Source organism: Trematomus bernacchii, unplaced genomic scaffold, assembly GCF_902827165.1.
Source record: "Trematomus bernacchii unplaced genomic scaffold, fTreBer1.1, whole genome shotgun sequence".
Lineage (NCBI taxonomy): Eukaryota > Metazoa > Chordata > Actinopteri > Perciformes > Nototheniidae > Trematomus > Trematomus bernacchii.
In genome coordinates, this window is record NW_022988050.1 from 16695926 (window position 1) to 16710866 (window position 14941).

At 40.6% G+C, this 14941-nt stretch overlaps 1 protein-coding gene across 1 annotated transcript in view; it reads right to left on the reverse strand.

The window, feature by feature from the left end:
- LOC117473330 (1-phosphatidylinositol 4,5-bisphosphate phosphodiesterase delta-3-A-like) overlaps nucleotides 1-11659 on the reverse strand; it is a 33280-nt gene extending 21621 nt beyond the window's left edge. Inside the window, exons 1-3 of the mRNA XM_034118876.1 lie at nucleotides 11382-11659; nucleotides 1900-1955; nucleotides 1703-1814 (exon numbers count right to left, since the gene is read on the reverse strand). Coding sequence (XP_033974767.1) covers nucleotides 1703-1814; nucleotides 1900-1955; nucleotides 11382-11472 — 259 coding nt within the window. The 5' untranslated portion in view covers nucleotides 11473-11659. The remainder of the gene's footprint in view (nucleotides 1-1702; nucleotides 1815-1899; nucleotides 1956-11381) is intronic.
- Nucleotides 11660-14941: the final 3282 nt, after the last annotated feature.

A 14941-nucleotide genomic window follows, 5' to 3' on the forward strand; every position in this document is an offset into this window, starting at 1 on the left:
AATATATTGAGAAAGGCAGTGGAGCTGTGTGTTGAGTTCAAATATAAAAAATGTTTCTTCAGAATCCAGACTCTGTTTTTAAGGTGTCTACTGTATGAACTGCTAATATTTGTCTTTCTACAACATTGTGTATTTTTCTGTGTTAAAGTTGGATGGCCGATTTTGTTTACAGGAGTATCCACACACACTCTTCCTGTGCTGCGAGTCAACAGGAAGTCATGGTTACAGGGTACAAGAATGCTGAATTAGCAGCTTTGACTGTATTTCTGCAGGAAATTCAATGTGTATTGAAATGGTTCCAACTCTGGTTTGGAACAAATAACACTCAGTGCTGCACAGTGGACTCTAATTTTAAATATAAACACAAACAACTTTCTTGGAGAGAGCAGCTGTCTGTCACATATGAGGTTCCACAAGTGTTCCGCTCACAAACACGACGTGTGTTATTTTCAACCTGTTTGTTCATCCAGCACAACCTGATGCTCATTTCCATTTGATTGCGTCTCCTTTTGAACCGACCTCACACTGTCTAATACAGAAACAGATTATCACTACTGACCAAGCAGCATCTGGTGTTTACCCACCTCTATATCTGCCAGTGGTTTCAACAGAAATAATAGAAACTACACATACAACAGACTGAGATTACATTCACAGCTCTGAGTGTACACACACAGCAGAGAGAAGGGAGTCCTGCTCGAAATAAACCAAATGCTGTCTTTGGAAAGAGGCTCATAGAGTGTACGTACATATTATCTCTTCCACACTAAAGAGTGGAAACTGCCTCCCAAAAAGTCAGTTCCAGATGTCCATCAGGCACAAAACATCTCCACAAACATCCCATTATTTGCTGAACCAGCGGTGAAAAAAGTAAATTTCCTTAAATAAAGTATACCAATACAACAAACTACATCAGGCTGCTGTGGTGGGACGTGTGCAGCTGGTGAATAATCCTGTTTTAGAAACTGAATGGGTTTTTTCTAGTAGCTTTAAGAATATAATTTTTTCTTCATATGTCATTTTTAATCATTTGTATATTGATGCTGCCAGTCTTTGACTTGTATATAAAGCTCATCAAACATCCAGGTTGTAATTATGACTATAATAATCTCCATTTATCCCGGAAAAGAGGTGCTTTCAAGTAAATATTCCATCATGTTAAATATCCAAAGGCACTTCATTCACATCCCACTGAGAAAACAATGAGCAGCAAATTTCAAAGTTGCAGTTTGATCATTCATTTTTATGAAGTATTACAAAATGTATTGTACATTTCAATTTCACAGTTGACTGAAACTGATGCTCTGGATATCCGAATAAAAACTAAAACAAGCACTAACATTTTCCTCAAACAAGAGGTCATTTTTACTACCATTATTATGGGAAGCAACATTTCATATTAATATTAACATTTATTTGATCTGCTGGATTGTTTGACATATAACCAATACAAATGAAATTATATTTGTATTACACACACACACACACAAAAACCAAACCCTAATCCTAATATGAAACCTCCTAGATATACATGCTCTGTAAAAATGTTTTCTATACCTATTAATCAGTGGTTGTCATGAGGATGTCCAATTCTTCTATTTCAAAATATCCTTGTAAAGGCCTTCCTAATTTGTGGTTCTATATTTTTGCCATGACTGAGATGGGGAATTCCTATGCAGTTGATAGTGAGTCATACACTCACAGGACTGCTGCTCCTTGGCCCAGCTGGTGGTCTTACGGGACTGACACCAGATAGTGACCCCGTCCTCCAGCAGCTTCAGAGTGCGACGCTTCTGCCAGCGAGGCGAGCGGACCTTGACATTTAATAAATAAATCCATTAAATCTCAATGACTGATAACTAACAACAAAATAAACTAGTCATTTATAACAACCTTTACCTTTATCATGCTGGAGCCCTGCATCATCCGCTTCACATCTTCATCTTCCTGCACTCCTGCAAAGCAAACAGACCCAAAGGATGGTTAATGGAAGACAGATGTCATGAAAACTTGATTTATTGTGTAAACGATGTAAGTATGTTCAGAATATAACTCAGTAGCACTTATAGAAGGCGGGGTGAGGAGAAGGGAGGATGAAAAGTGAGGAGAGGGAAGGGAGGATGAAAAGAGAAGAACATGGAAGAGTAGAGCAGAGTCACAATTAGAAGTTAGTGAATATATTTATATACATCTGTAGGACCGCAGAGGTTCATATGGGAGGTCTGTAATTCTGACATTCTGCTTAGAGCAGCAGCTGGGTGGGGGGTGACATGCCAAGGTATGGACAGAGACATCAGGAAAGACAGGAGGACTTTGGCAAAGGAAAAAGAAGACAAGATGAAAAATGAAAGAAAGACAAAGTTGAAGAGTTACAGCAGAGTTTGACGGCGTTTACAGAGATAAAGACTGATGTGCCTTTCATCTGAATGTGGCTGTATTTCAGCCAGAACATATTTTGTCATACTATACATATTTGTTAATTTCAGTGTTATATGTAAAGGTATATGATTTCTGTATGAATATCCTGTTAATGACGACTGCTAATCTCTTTGGTAGATAGGACATCACTGAAGGCCTTACTCCAGAGTGACTGAGTGTTCACGTATCTGTCATAACTAGGCAAACCAGTATGAACCCAAAAGCACGACTCGACAAACAAAGTACAAAAGAAAGTCTTTACTCAAAAAAAGGCACTATGTACTATCAGGTAGTGATGGCAGTTTGACACTGAAGCTTCGAACGGAGCTCCAACCCTGGACTTCCTATTCCATAGAACAGTGGTTCCCAAACGGTGTGCCGCAGCACACTGGTGTGCCGTGAGGCAAGTCCGGGTGTGCCGTGGGATTTTGTGACAACCATACGTTATTATTGCAATATACAACTACACAAAAAGAATACTTTTTTTATTTACTATATCAGTACTTTGTATGCACTCATTTCATAATACAGAGGCAAACTCTATACCTAAAAACAATTCTTTAAAAAAAAATCCTCACAGAACCCCATATTTCGCTGTTAACGCAGTTGCAGGTGGGAATTATAAGACCGTGACACATCGAAGGCTGAAGGACAACATTAAAACAGAGAAACACGCAAGAGGGAAAATGGAGCGCTTTCTTGTGCGGAGCAAACCACCAACCACCAGTGCAGAGACTGCCGACAACCCACCACCGAAAGAAAAGAGGAAAAAAAACTGTCAGCAGACAGTATCATGAAAGTTACCTGTCTTATGGCACTGCAGGCGAGCGGCAGATTTTCCCTACAAATAGACGAATCTACTGACATAAGTGGGGCTGCCCAACTTCTGGCAAACGTCAGATATGTTGATGCTGACTCTATCAAAGAGACGTTTTTCTTCTGCAAAGAAATGGAAGGCCATACTACGGGAGAAGATGGTGAATTACATCAAATCAAGGCCCCTGAAATCTCGCCTCTTCTCCCAGCTGTGCGCCGAGATGGGAGCCGACCACCAAAGCCTGATCCTCCACACAGAGGTACGTTGGCTGTCACGGGGGAAAGTCCTATCCCGTCTTTATGAGCTTCGGGAAGAGCTTTTGGAGTTTTCACGTGAACACGCTGTCCCACATAAAGACAAGCTTGCGGATGAGAGGTGGTGCGCCAGGCTGGCTTACCTCGCAGACATATTTGGGCATCTCAACGAGTTAAACGCCAAGCTTCAGGGCAGGAATGAAAACATTTTATCATCCACAGACAAGATTCGGGGGTTTATGGGCAAACTTATCCTGTGGCGCGAGGCTTTGGAACAGGGCTCCATGGACATGTTCCCGCTGGCATCAGCTGCGCCGCAGGCAGCTAGGGAGCGCGCTGTATATGCCAAACACCTTCAGACCTTAAAAGAGAGGTTTGACCGCTATTTTCCACGTGTGGCTGACATCGAGGACTATGACTGGATCCGAGACCCATTCCACCAGGAATTCCCAACAGAAAAGCTCACTATGAAAGAGAGAGAGGAGTGCGCAGAGCTCCGTGTGGACCGCACACTGAAACTCAAATTTAGTGACCTCCCACTGGATCAGTTTTGGTTGGCTTCTGCATCGGAGTACCCAAGCATCTCCCACCACGCGATTGAGCAACTTCTTCTTTTTCCCACTACCTACCTGTGTGAGTTGGCGTTCTCTACTCTGGTTTACATGAAGAACAACAGGAGGTCACGGCTCTCTGTTGAACAGGACTTGCGAGTGGCCCTCTCCTCAGTGCCACCAAGGATTAAAAATATCTGCGCGCCCCGACAGGCACATGTATCTCACTAATTTGTAAGTCGGCAAAATATTTACAATAGCACATGTTTCAATGCTGATTGCTGAAATGTTACATTTATAATTTGTAGTTCAGGACCATGGACAGTGCAGCTTCCTTGCATTGACAGTTCTCTGTGCTGAATTTCTGCTGAGTCTTTGCCTCATTTTTAATTTTGTGACCTGTCTGGTTTAAATGAGTGTGTTGCTGCTTTGATGAAGCCTAATTTGATAAAGTTTCAAATTAATTTCTGAAATATTTCGTTAATAAATATTTCTTGAGTAATATAGTTGTCTGTCACATTTATTTGGCATTAGTAAATAATTATGCACATTTTTACAGGGAACCACTGCCATAGAAGCAGTGATTCGAAGCTTGCTTCAAATCACGTGACATATGACGTCCGAAGCAGCAACTGCTTCATTTCCTGAATGAATCACTTGACTGGTTCGCGGTCCAATCACGCGATTCAATGCACTGCCTCGTCTCTATTCTTACAGGTGACAGGTTGAAACAGTTTCAAATTTGAGCGCTTCAACACTTTATAACCGCTCTAAACAATGCGCAATGTGTGGGTTGTTGTCGTAGTTTGCGTTGTTGCTGTTGAGTTGTTGTTGCTATTGCATTTGAATTGGATCATTATAGAGCAAGCCAGGAAGAAAGATAGGTCGTTCTGGCTCGGGAAACACTTCGAAATGTGGAGAAGTTGTGAACAAAAAGACAATTATGAGTAATATAAAAACGGTCCAATAGTTCAAGGAATAGATAGCCCAGTGGATAGAGCCGGCGGTCCGAATGCGGCGATGTCCTCCGCGCAGCTGGTTCAAAGCCCGGAACGGATGAACTTTTAATCATTGCTTTTCAACTTTAATACTTTAATAACTGATAAAAGGCCCTCTCCGCCCAAAGAAATGTCCAGCACTCTCTAGTCTCTTCTCAATAACCCAATACACACAATTATCAATCTTTAATTGCAAATAGAACATGATATTCAGTCTTAGTGTATGTGTGCATCGAATATTTTTCAAGCCAAAGATACGTTAAACCCACTGCAGCCTTGCACTTCGCCAGGAGAGGTCGCTGTAACTGAAGCTTCGAGAAATGAACCTATTTCACAATTGTCCAAGTGGTTCGATGCTTCATTCAAAGCTTCATTTTGCCATCACTAGTAACAGGTAGATAACAAAAAACACTCTTACGAGGAAAAGGTTACCAAAGTAGTTCCAACAAATGCAAAGGATAAAATAAATTCCAAACTCGGTTCTTAGCTCTTAGCAGAAAGACATGGACTTGACGCTGGCTGTCTGGCACATGGGACGAAACGAACTGGCAACAAGACAAGGGAGACAGGATCTATATATAGGCAGGCTAAGGGGGCACAGGTGCAGACAATTAGGGCGGGGTCGACAATCACAGTGGAGGGAAAACACACAAAGGGAGGAAGTGAGGTGATCTGCAACAAGAAGGAAAGGTTACTACAAAATAAAACAGGATACAAGACTGAACTAAATACATTAGCTTAACAGATTTTAGGAGACACAACAGTATCTTATCTATTTTACGTGCATTGCTAAGAAATGTCTTCTACTTCTTTAAAAAAAAAAATGCTTATTTGGGGCTTCAGGTAGCAGTTGAAAAACATGGATTTAATACCTCTCAAATGTAAAACTGAGGCTAATAATCACATTATTGGTTCAAACCTTCCATAACTGACTGTGAAGGTTTTTACAGTTTTTTTTTTTTTTACTATTACAGCACTGTATTAATTTGATGATACCGTTGAGTGGAGGAAAGCGTACACTATAAACAGAGGTGCACATAACTTTTTTGCCCCGGTTCTCAAAGGAGCACCTGGAGATGTTGCTTGATGCGCATCCTTAAAATGAAATAAACTGGAACTTTTTGAGGGGTACTTGACTTTATGAACAGGGGGGGGGGAGGTGCGTTAGTGAGCATGCTCATAAACTGTTCGCCGTGCCTCGCAGCAGGGTACGGCCCGTCCACACAGCGACGTGCGTTGAAAGCTTCACCATTCACTTTGAATGGGGTGACGTCACTTTTCGCCGAACTGCATTGTGGGAAGCGAAGCGGAGCTTTGCTGGCGTGGCTCGCTGCAAAAGTTGAGCAATGTTCAACTTTTGAAGCCTCGGCAGAAGCGTCAGCCAATCAAATCATATGCCAGTACAAGCTCTAGCCAATCAAAACACTGCTTGTGTGTCAGGGGCGGGAGATTCATGTGATTGGTTGTTGGTCGAGTTTCAGACACGCCCGCCGGCAAGCTTCAACGCACGCCGCTGTGTGGGAGCACATAAAGCAGACCCTTCACGCAATAGCGAGGGGTAGAGCCAGGGATCGCAGATGCCGTCGTGCTCGCGGACGGATTAAAAAAATTCAACCTAAATGGCTCGCGAATTATACTTTGGCGGCCGTTAATATACCTGGGCGGCCCGCCCAAGTAAAGTCTATGTGTGGGAAACCCTGCTATCTTACCAGTTATTATGCAACTCGCAAATATATATCTCTCTCTCTCTCTCTCTAATGCAGAGAGTAGAGAGAAGAGCGAAGAGAGAATAGAGAGAGAGAGAGAGAGAGGAGAAGAGAGAGATAGAGAGAGAGAGAGAGAGAGAGTAGGAGAAGGAAGGAGCGGAGAGAGAAGATAGGATCGGAGAGAGATAATATAAGAGAGCGATTCTGAGATCCTAGTGAATCGATATATATATCTTCTCTATATCTTCATCTCTCTCTCTTCTCTCTCTCTTCTCTCTCTCTCGCTCTCTTTCTATCTCTGCTTCTCCTTCTCGCGCTTTTTTCAAAATGATCCGGTGCTTCCTTTTTGGCGGGGGGTGCGCATGCGCACCTGCGCACCAGTTATGTGCAGCCCTGACACAGTGGTACCTTCCAGAGGCTTGATCATTGATATTGTCTAGTTTTCTTCGTGGAGAAACAGATCCTTTTGTGCAGATGCAGGGTTGTATGAAATTGGAAGATAACACAACTGAAAGGTAAACTCCTCCATCGTGAGCTCTGTCTTCAACATGTCTTGTATACCTCAGACGTCAGCAGGATCAAGACGGGTTTTCTTTGTCCGTTTAATCCAGCTGCTGTTAAATCTTCTCTGACCTGGCAACATCTGTTAACCCTCATCCAGAACTTGACTGATTTTGCCTTATTTCTTCACTAGCAGCACAATATAGTGCAGGGAATATTAGTACGTTGGCTGTATTTGATTTGATTTGCAGAGAGTAGCTCAGCAGGAGTGAATACTATATGATGTTAAAGGTCTCGTGATAAACACAGTTTGACCCGTTAATTGGTATGAATCAGATATAAATAATAAATATATATTTCAAGTCTCTTCAACAGCTTTGGTCAATCACTGAGTGACAAAAGCACACGAAACACATTTCAGTTTTTAGTAAATGTTTTTATCTGGAGCAGAATAGAGGATGCATTGTTTGTAACACACTCGTAAAGCTGCACACATAAATGTCATCTATGTTCATGGAATAGTTCGCATTTTAGCTAAATCCATGTATTAGCTTTTTTGATGAGAGTTAAAAAAATATCCTCTCATGTTTGTGGTGTTTTTTGCAATAACCTTGGCTGAGCATAACAAAATAAAGGCTTTAGGGTTTATAATAAATGCCACCACATGGAGTAGTGGTAGTGAACAGAATGTTAGGAATTTGTCTTATCTCTAGTTTCCTGAGAGGAGTTGCTTAAAATGTGCTGTGTGAGGCCCTTTGGCTTTATCCGAACAATGTTTATATCTGTACTTTATATAGTCAGCAGCTTCAGGTTCCTCTGTGTCCACATCACTGAGGACCTGACATGGACTCTTCACACTACCACCATCACCAAAAAAGCTCGACAGCGGCTCTTCTTCCTCCGCAGGCTGAGGAGGTTCAATATGCACTCCAGGATACTAATAATACATTTAATTTATATAGCGCTTCACATCTGCCAAGACAAATCTCGAAGCACTCGAAGGATACTCTGCAACTTCTACAGGTGCACCATAGAGATGATCCTGACTGGCTGCATCACGGCCTGATACGGCAGCTGCACCGCCCTCAATCGTAAGGCTTTACAGAGGGTGGTGAAAACTGCACAGCACATCACCAGGACGGAGCTGCCATCCATGGATGACCTTTACTCCCAGCGGCTCAGGAAGAAAGCCCTCAGGATTACAAAAGACCCCATCACCCCAACCACAAACTGTTCTGTCTGCTGCCGTCTGGCAGGCGGTACCGCAGCATCAGGACTAAAACCACCAGACTCAGGGACAGTTTCATAACACAGGCAATAAGACTGCTAAACATCTGAACTGCTGAAACAACATCTGTTAAACACCTTAACTGTTGAAACAACATCCATAACATTCATCTGCTACTTAGTAATTATGTATCTATTTCTCTAATATATCATTCCAATAACTTGCATATAGACTCTTATTGCACTATTTCACTTTTTTAAACTATTTTTCTTTTTGTATTTACTATTTACTTGCACTATATTTTTCTGTATATCTGTGTTATTGTGTTACACTGTTGGAGAAGCCTGTGACCTAAGATTTTCATTGGCATAACTACAATGTAGCTGTGTTCGTATGACAAAATAAAGAACCTTGAACCTTGAACCTTGAGGGATAAGATTTGTTCATATATATTCTAAATAACAGAAGGTTCGTTTTAGCTGCAAAAAGGAATTTATAAAGTACTCTGTGCCTTCAAGCACCTTCACAGATACTGCTCAGTCGGGTGCTGAGTAAGCAGTAGCTTAACAGAAGTCTCACTGTGGTTTTGGAAGGGCCGGGTCATTACACACACACACACACACACACACACACACACACACACACACACACACACACACACACACACACACACACACACACACACACACACACCACACACACACACACACACACACACACACACACACACACACACACACACACACACACACACACACACACACACACACACACACACACACACACACACACACACACACACACACACACACAAACACTCCCCTGAGAGATACTGTAAGTGAGGTGAGCAGGGCTGCAGCAGTGGGTGTGTGTTTGTTTTTGTGTCACGCAGAAACAGATTGACCTCTTTAAAGTGACCTTAAAGAATCTGCAAATTCACATGTAACAAATATGTAGTGAAGTGAAAAGTACTGAAGTATTAAGTATTGGAGTAGAAATACTTAAAGTATTAGGGGCAGGTTGCATCCCCTCTTTGTGCCTTCAAATGTAGCCTTTAACATACAAGTTTAAAATGAAATGGACAATAGTATTCTGGAAAGAGTACAATCAAAAAATTCTACAACAACATTGAATTCACCAATGAACTTTCTTTTCACAGTATAGTATAGCTCAATATAATAAATTGACTACTTTACATCTTATGCCTTTGGAAATGGAATCTCTACAAAGCTGTGTTTCTCCTTTCTATTTTGAGAATTGGATTCTGTACCCATCCTTCATGGATTACAAGATTGAGGCAGTATTTGATCACAGTTGCAAACACCCAGGACTATAGTGTCTTACTAAATGAAATGAGTTTTGAGAGTACTATATTCAGCCTTGGATTACAGGATTGAAACAATGCATGAAAAGGAAAATGCACGAAACTTGTAGAACTGTATATAACTGCACATATTGCAGTTCAACTAGGCAGAAGAGTACAGTGTAGATAAGAGAAGATCCCAGCTGCTAACATACTGAGCAAGCCCCACACAGCATGAGGAGGAGAGCAGTGAACACAGCAGCTGGAAACATGTGACTCTAGATATACCCTCTGGTTGTGGAGAACATTTGCTTGATCAGCTGGTAAATGTTTACTTTTTCTCATGTGGGACGCAAAAGTTTGAAATCCGTCTGGACACACACACAGCAGGTCTCTCTGTGAGGGTTACCTGAGCAACACCATGAGCTTCTGAGAGATGATTCTCAGTCCTGTACCATGGTTGCTCAGAAGTCTGCAACACATTTTCACAAGAGTAAGCCATACACTGCTGCAGATAAATGAAATGATCCAGGGTCCTCAGACTTAGAGAGGCACTCTTCCCTTTTTGAATTTTGTGATTTTAAAGTTTCTATTTATATCATACCTGTTTAATGCATGTGTTAGGGTTACATCCTACAATACATGTTGTAAAAATGTATTGTAACATGATATAACATTAACAGACCTTCTTCAATATACAGAATAGCTGTAGATGCTATTGTTCACCACAGACACTATAGTCCAAGCTCAACTTTTATTATTGAATTGCTTCTTTATGAAATATTCACTGTTCAGCTTCTCTAATGTGAATACGCAGTTTTTTCTCTGCTCTATATCATTTATTTATCATCATTTTGGACACTTGGACATCACCTTAGGCTCAGAAAAAAATGGGATCAGTTTTTTGATATTTTATCATCCAAGATTAGTTGATTAATTATGAAAAGAATCAACACTAATTAAGACATCTTCCCTTGCAGCTCTTTACTATAATTTAGCATCACTTAAAACAATTGAATGTGTTTTAGTTTTTTTATCACAGAGCAGCCCCATGAGATGTGTGTCATGTTTCAGTTTGCAAACACTCCAAAACTCTGACCGTTTGTTTTTTCCTGAGGTCAAAACCACACTACACTACTCCACCTCACTCTGCAACAGTTTTCTGCAAATCAGAAGCTTACCATAGCTTTCTCTCTAAAGGTGGCTTTGACTTGTCTTATTTAGCTTTTTTCCTTCTACGTTATTTCCTTTGATTGTCTTCTTTTTTTTAAAAGGTTTATCCTAAATGTTCTAATCATCTGTTATTTTGTGCTATTTAAATAGCGTTTCCTATTATGATTTTTATTTTGTAATGCATTATTATTATTATTATTATTATTATTATTATTATTATTATTATTATTATCATTATTATTATTAATAATAATAAGATTATGCTTTAATCTTAGAGTTTATTTCAAATATTCCCTGCTCATCCCAGTGTGAGGGGTGAAGATAACGGCCGGTATTGGTAGGTCGGATGTCCGAGATGATGAGGTCCCTCACCATATATCGGTATAACTGTGTCCCAGCGAATGAACACATTCAGATTACAGCGGAACTCACCCAGGTTCCTCAGCGGGTCGATGGCCTTAGCCTCGGACGTCCCGGCTCCGTTCCTCCCCCCCGGGGCTGCCTTCTTTCTGTTGCCCAACATAACGCAGGAGAGCCGCTCAGCCTCCTTCCCTTCCTTCAGCCTTTGTCCGGATCCGACGCTGTTCCTCGGGCAGGAGATGGGCAGTTAGAGGCCTAGCAGCATGGAGCTCCTGCAGGAGGAGAACAGAGCCTCCAGGCTGCTCCTCATGCTTTTATCCTGCAGTGAGACGGGAGTCTGGCCAAACCTTCTCCCTGCTGATGTCACTCAGATGGATTTATAAACACAGAGCTGTAGGATTCACACAGGCGCGAAGAACTACAACAGACGGGGCTTCCTGGGCGGACTTTCAAAATAAAAGTCGTGAATGCCATGTAAGGTTTGGATGGCAGGTGTACATTCTCATTAGCAGAATATTAACATTTTATAAATCCTATTATTACTTGGAAAGATATTATTAACTCATGGTCAATGTACTGCCTTCTCCCTGAGCTTTCCATCACATCACAAGGTCTTCCTCATAATAATGAGCTTCACTCTCAATAACTATCTTATTCATGATTTTAATTGTTTATGATTCAGTCGACTCTACAAGATAGTATTTATTCTGCGTGCCATAGGTCCTCTTAAGGCCAACTAATGTTATTCTGTCAGGCTCAAATAATAAAGTGTTTCTGTAAATGTAAAGTATTGTGTCAGTTCAGAACCAATACCAGAATCCCCTATAGCAGGGGTGTCAAATTCAAATACACAGTGGGCCAAAATAAAAAAATGGGTACTAGTCGAGGGCCGGACTGGTTCAATGTTTATAGCAAAACTTATTGAAATTAACTTATTGCACATATTAAACCTGGAACTATCAAAGCTTAAATTGTTGCCTATAAAAACAACATTAAACATTAAATAATCAGTTGCATTCATTTCTTATGGCTCTATCTGCAGCTTTTCTAGAGTCATTTCTTATGATTACATTTTCCCACAGGCCAACAACAGCTTCAAAAAAACTATTTCCCTCAAAGAAAAAAACAAACATGCCCTGTTGTCGTGAGAGAAAAAGTGCAGAAGGAAACATCCATGTAAACTCAGTGTGCTGCTCTGTGATGCTAGTTCAAGCCAGATACTTGGCATCTCATCTTGGGTGCAAGGTCATCAATGTTTGGGGTCAGGCTCTGAGCTGAGGAAACCCTCAGGATTGAGTGAAGGTGTGCGTGCAATATACCGGCGGGCCAGATCTAATAGTTATTAGAAATTATCCTGCGGGCCGAAATTAAATCCACCTTGAGTTTGACACATGTGCCCTATAGAGAGGCGAAGTCACGCCCATCTACTTCCAGTTATTTCGGAAAAATTATGTATTGAAGTCAATGGAGAGAGAAAACGTATCTTTCGATCCCGTTTGAATTGTGCCATGAATTACCAACACAGTCTCACGGCATTTCGTGTTATAGTCACAAAATTAATCTATTGATTCGTGTTCACCAACACGATTTCGCCATTTTAGATCGCCAGAACGATTTTAAAAGCAATGTAAATAATAACAAATTAGAAGGAAAAAGACATTTAAAAAAATACAGATTTAAGTATTCTGACACAGAACGATTTTAGAAGCAATGTATTTATATTGGTAGTATGTTTTTTCGTGCCTGCACCAAATAATAACAAATTAGAAGGAAAAAAATATGACATAAAATACAGATTTCAGTATTCTGAGGCTCTGAGCCCCATTTCTTTTCCTCACTGACGGCACAAAAACTCAGACATTATACAATTTAAAATAAAAGGGATAGGGTTAGGCTTAGGGTAAGATATTGAGTAAGAACATGTTTTTATGAACCACACAGCTTCTGGTCTTCCAAGACCCGACCGGACAAAAAGACGTGTTGCAGGCACGAAACATACTACCAATAGAAATACATTGCATTTAAAATCGTTCTGTGTGACACGAAAAAAATGTGAAAATCGTGTTGGTGAACACGAATCAATAGATTAAATTAATTTCATGACTAATAACACGAAATGCCATGAGACTGGGTTGGAATTACACATATGATGTTTGTCAATCTTAAAAAATCATTTCCATGTCAAAAAAGTCACAGTTTGTCGTAAAACTGTTGAAATATAAGACTATGAAAAATACGCAACTAGAAAGACTACAAATCCCAGAGTCGCGTAAGTGATGTCATAACTGATGTCACAATTGTTTTCCTCCACTAAGTAAGCGATAGCTAAGATAAAATAACTTTAACAAGATGCCTGTGTGCTTAGTACCAGGTTGTTATCATACCAGCAATGGGTCTTGCTCGTTCTTTCGCTTCCCGTCTGATGAAAGGCAGGGTTGCCAACTTTGGGTACCTGGCTGGAGTGAGATTTTGATATCATGGGTTTAATTACACATATGCGCACGAAATGACTGCTATTGTGTCAGCAGCGGGACCTTAGCATATAGGATATATATACAATATATACAAATACACAATAATGGACACAGACTATAAAGGGCACACAGTTTCATTCACTAATGAAAGTCAAACATGTTTGTTTCCACTGTTTTATTGTGTGCCTGTCGCGATAAGCAATTAATTGACTTATCGTACGATAAATAAAAATGAACTCGATAACTTTTCTGACCTCGATAAATTGCCATTTACATGAGGATGTGACTAGCAGTTTGAAAGGATGTACTTGAATTATTATTATATATTATCATTATGTCAGTGGTCTAAAATGGTCATACAACGGTGCCGACAATATTATCGTTTATCGCAATAATTTCCGGGAAAATGTATCCAACTAAATTAATTATCGTGAGAGGCCTATACATGAAACACACACACACAAACAAATCTACAGACTTACTCCAAACTGCCAAATATATTCATTAACACACTCTCACTCTCACTCTTTGACTCTATTTTGGCCTAGTAGAACAATAAGCAGCAGACTTTTACTTTTTATCATTTCTACTGGATCTTAGATCTGCGCATGCGCAATACGGATCCGCAGTTGCGGCTCCAGAGTATTTTTGTTGGGTAATCTATGGTAGGGCTAACCCATACAGTGGTGGGGCTCAAGTCAGTATTTGCAATGTAATTACATACACGCTCCCCCCGACAGTGAAACGCCACGCGTGAGGTTTAGATTATTTCCCTGTCTCAATCCAAATTGAAATGTATGAAATAAAAAGGCACATTTGTCTTGTAGTAAATAAAAAGGGTGACCTGGAGCCAATCCTGCAATTTCCCCACAGGTGAAAGAGTTGACATGCTGAAAACCCAAGCCCTGCAGGGGGGTCTGGGGGGATTCTCCCCCAGGAGTTTTTTAAATACTAACATAAAATACACATTCTGGTACTCTCTTGAGAAGAAAAATAAATAAATCTATTACTACACGACATATTTAAAAAAATTAATGCCATTTTAGTTTTGTGTTACTTTGTTCTGAAAGCTGAACCTGCTGCTCCTCACAGAGAGAAGAGGGAAGAGGCTGTGTGAATTACTTTACATTGTGGATAAGGGTGGATAGCCCCCATTGT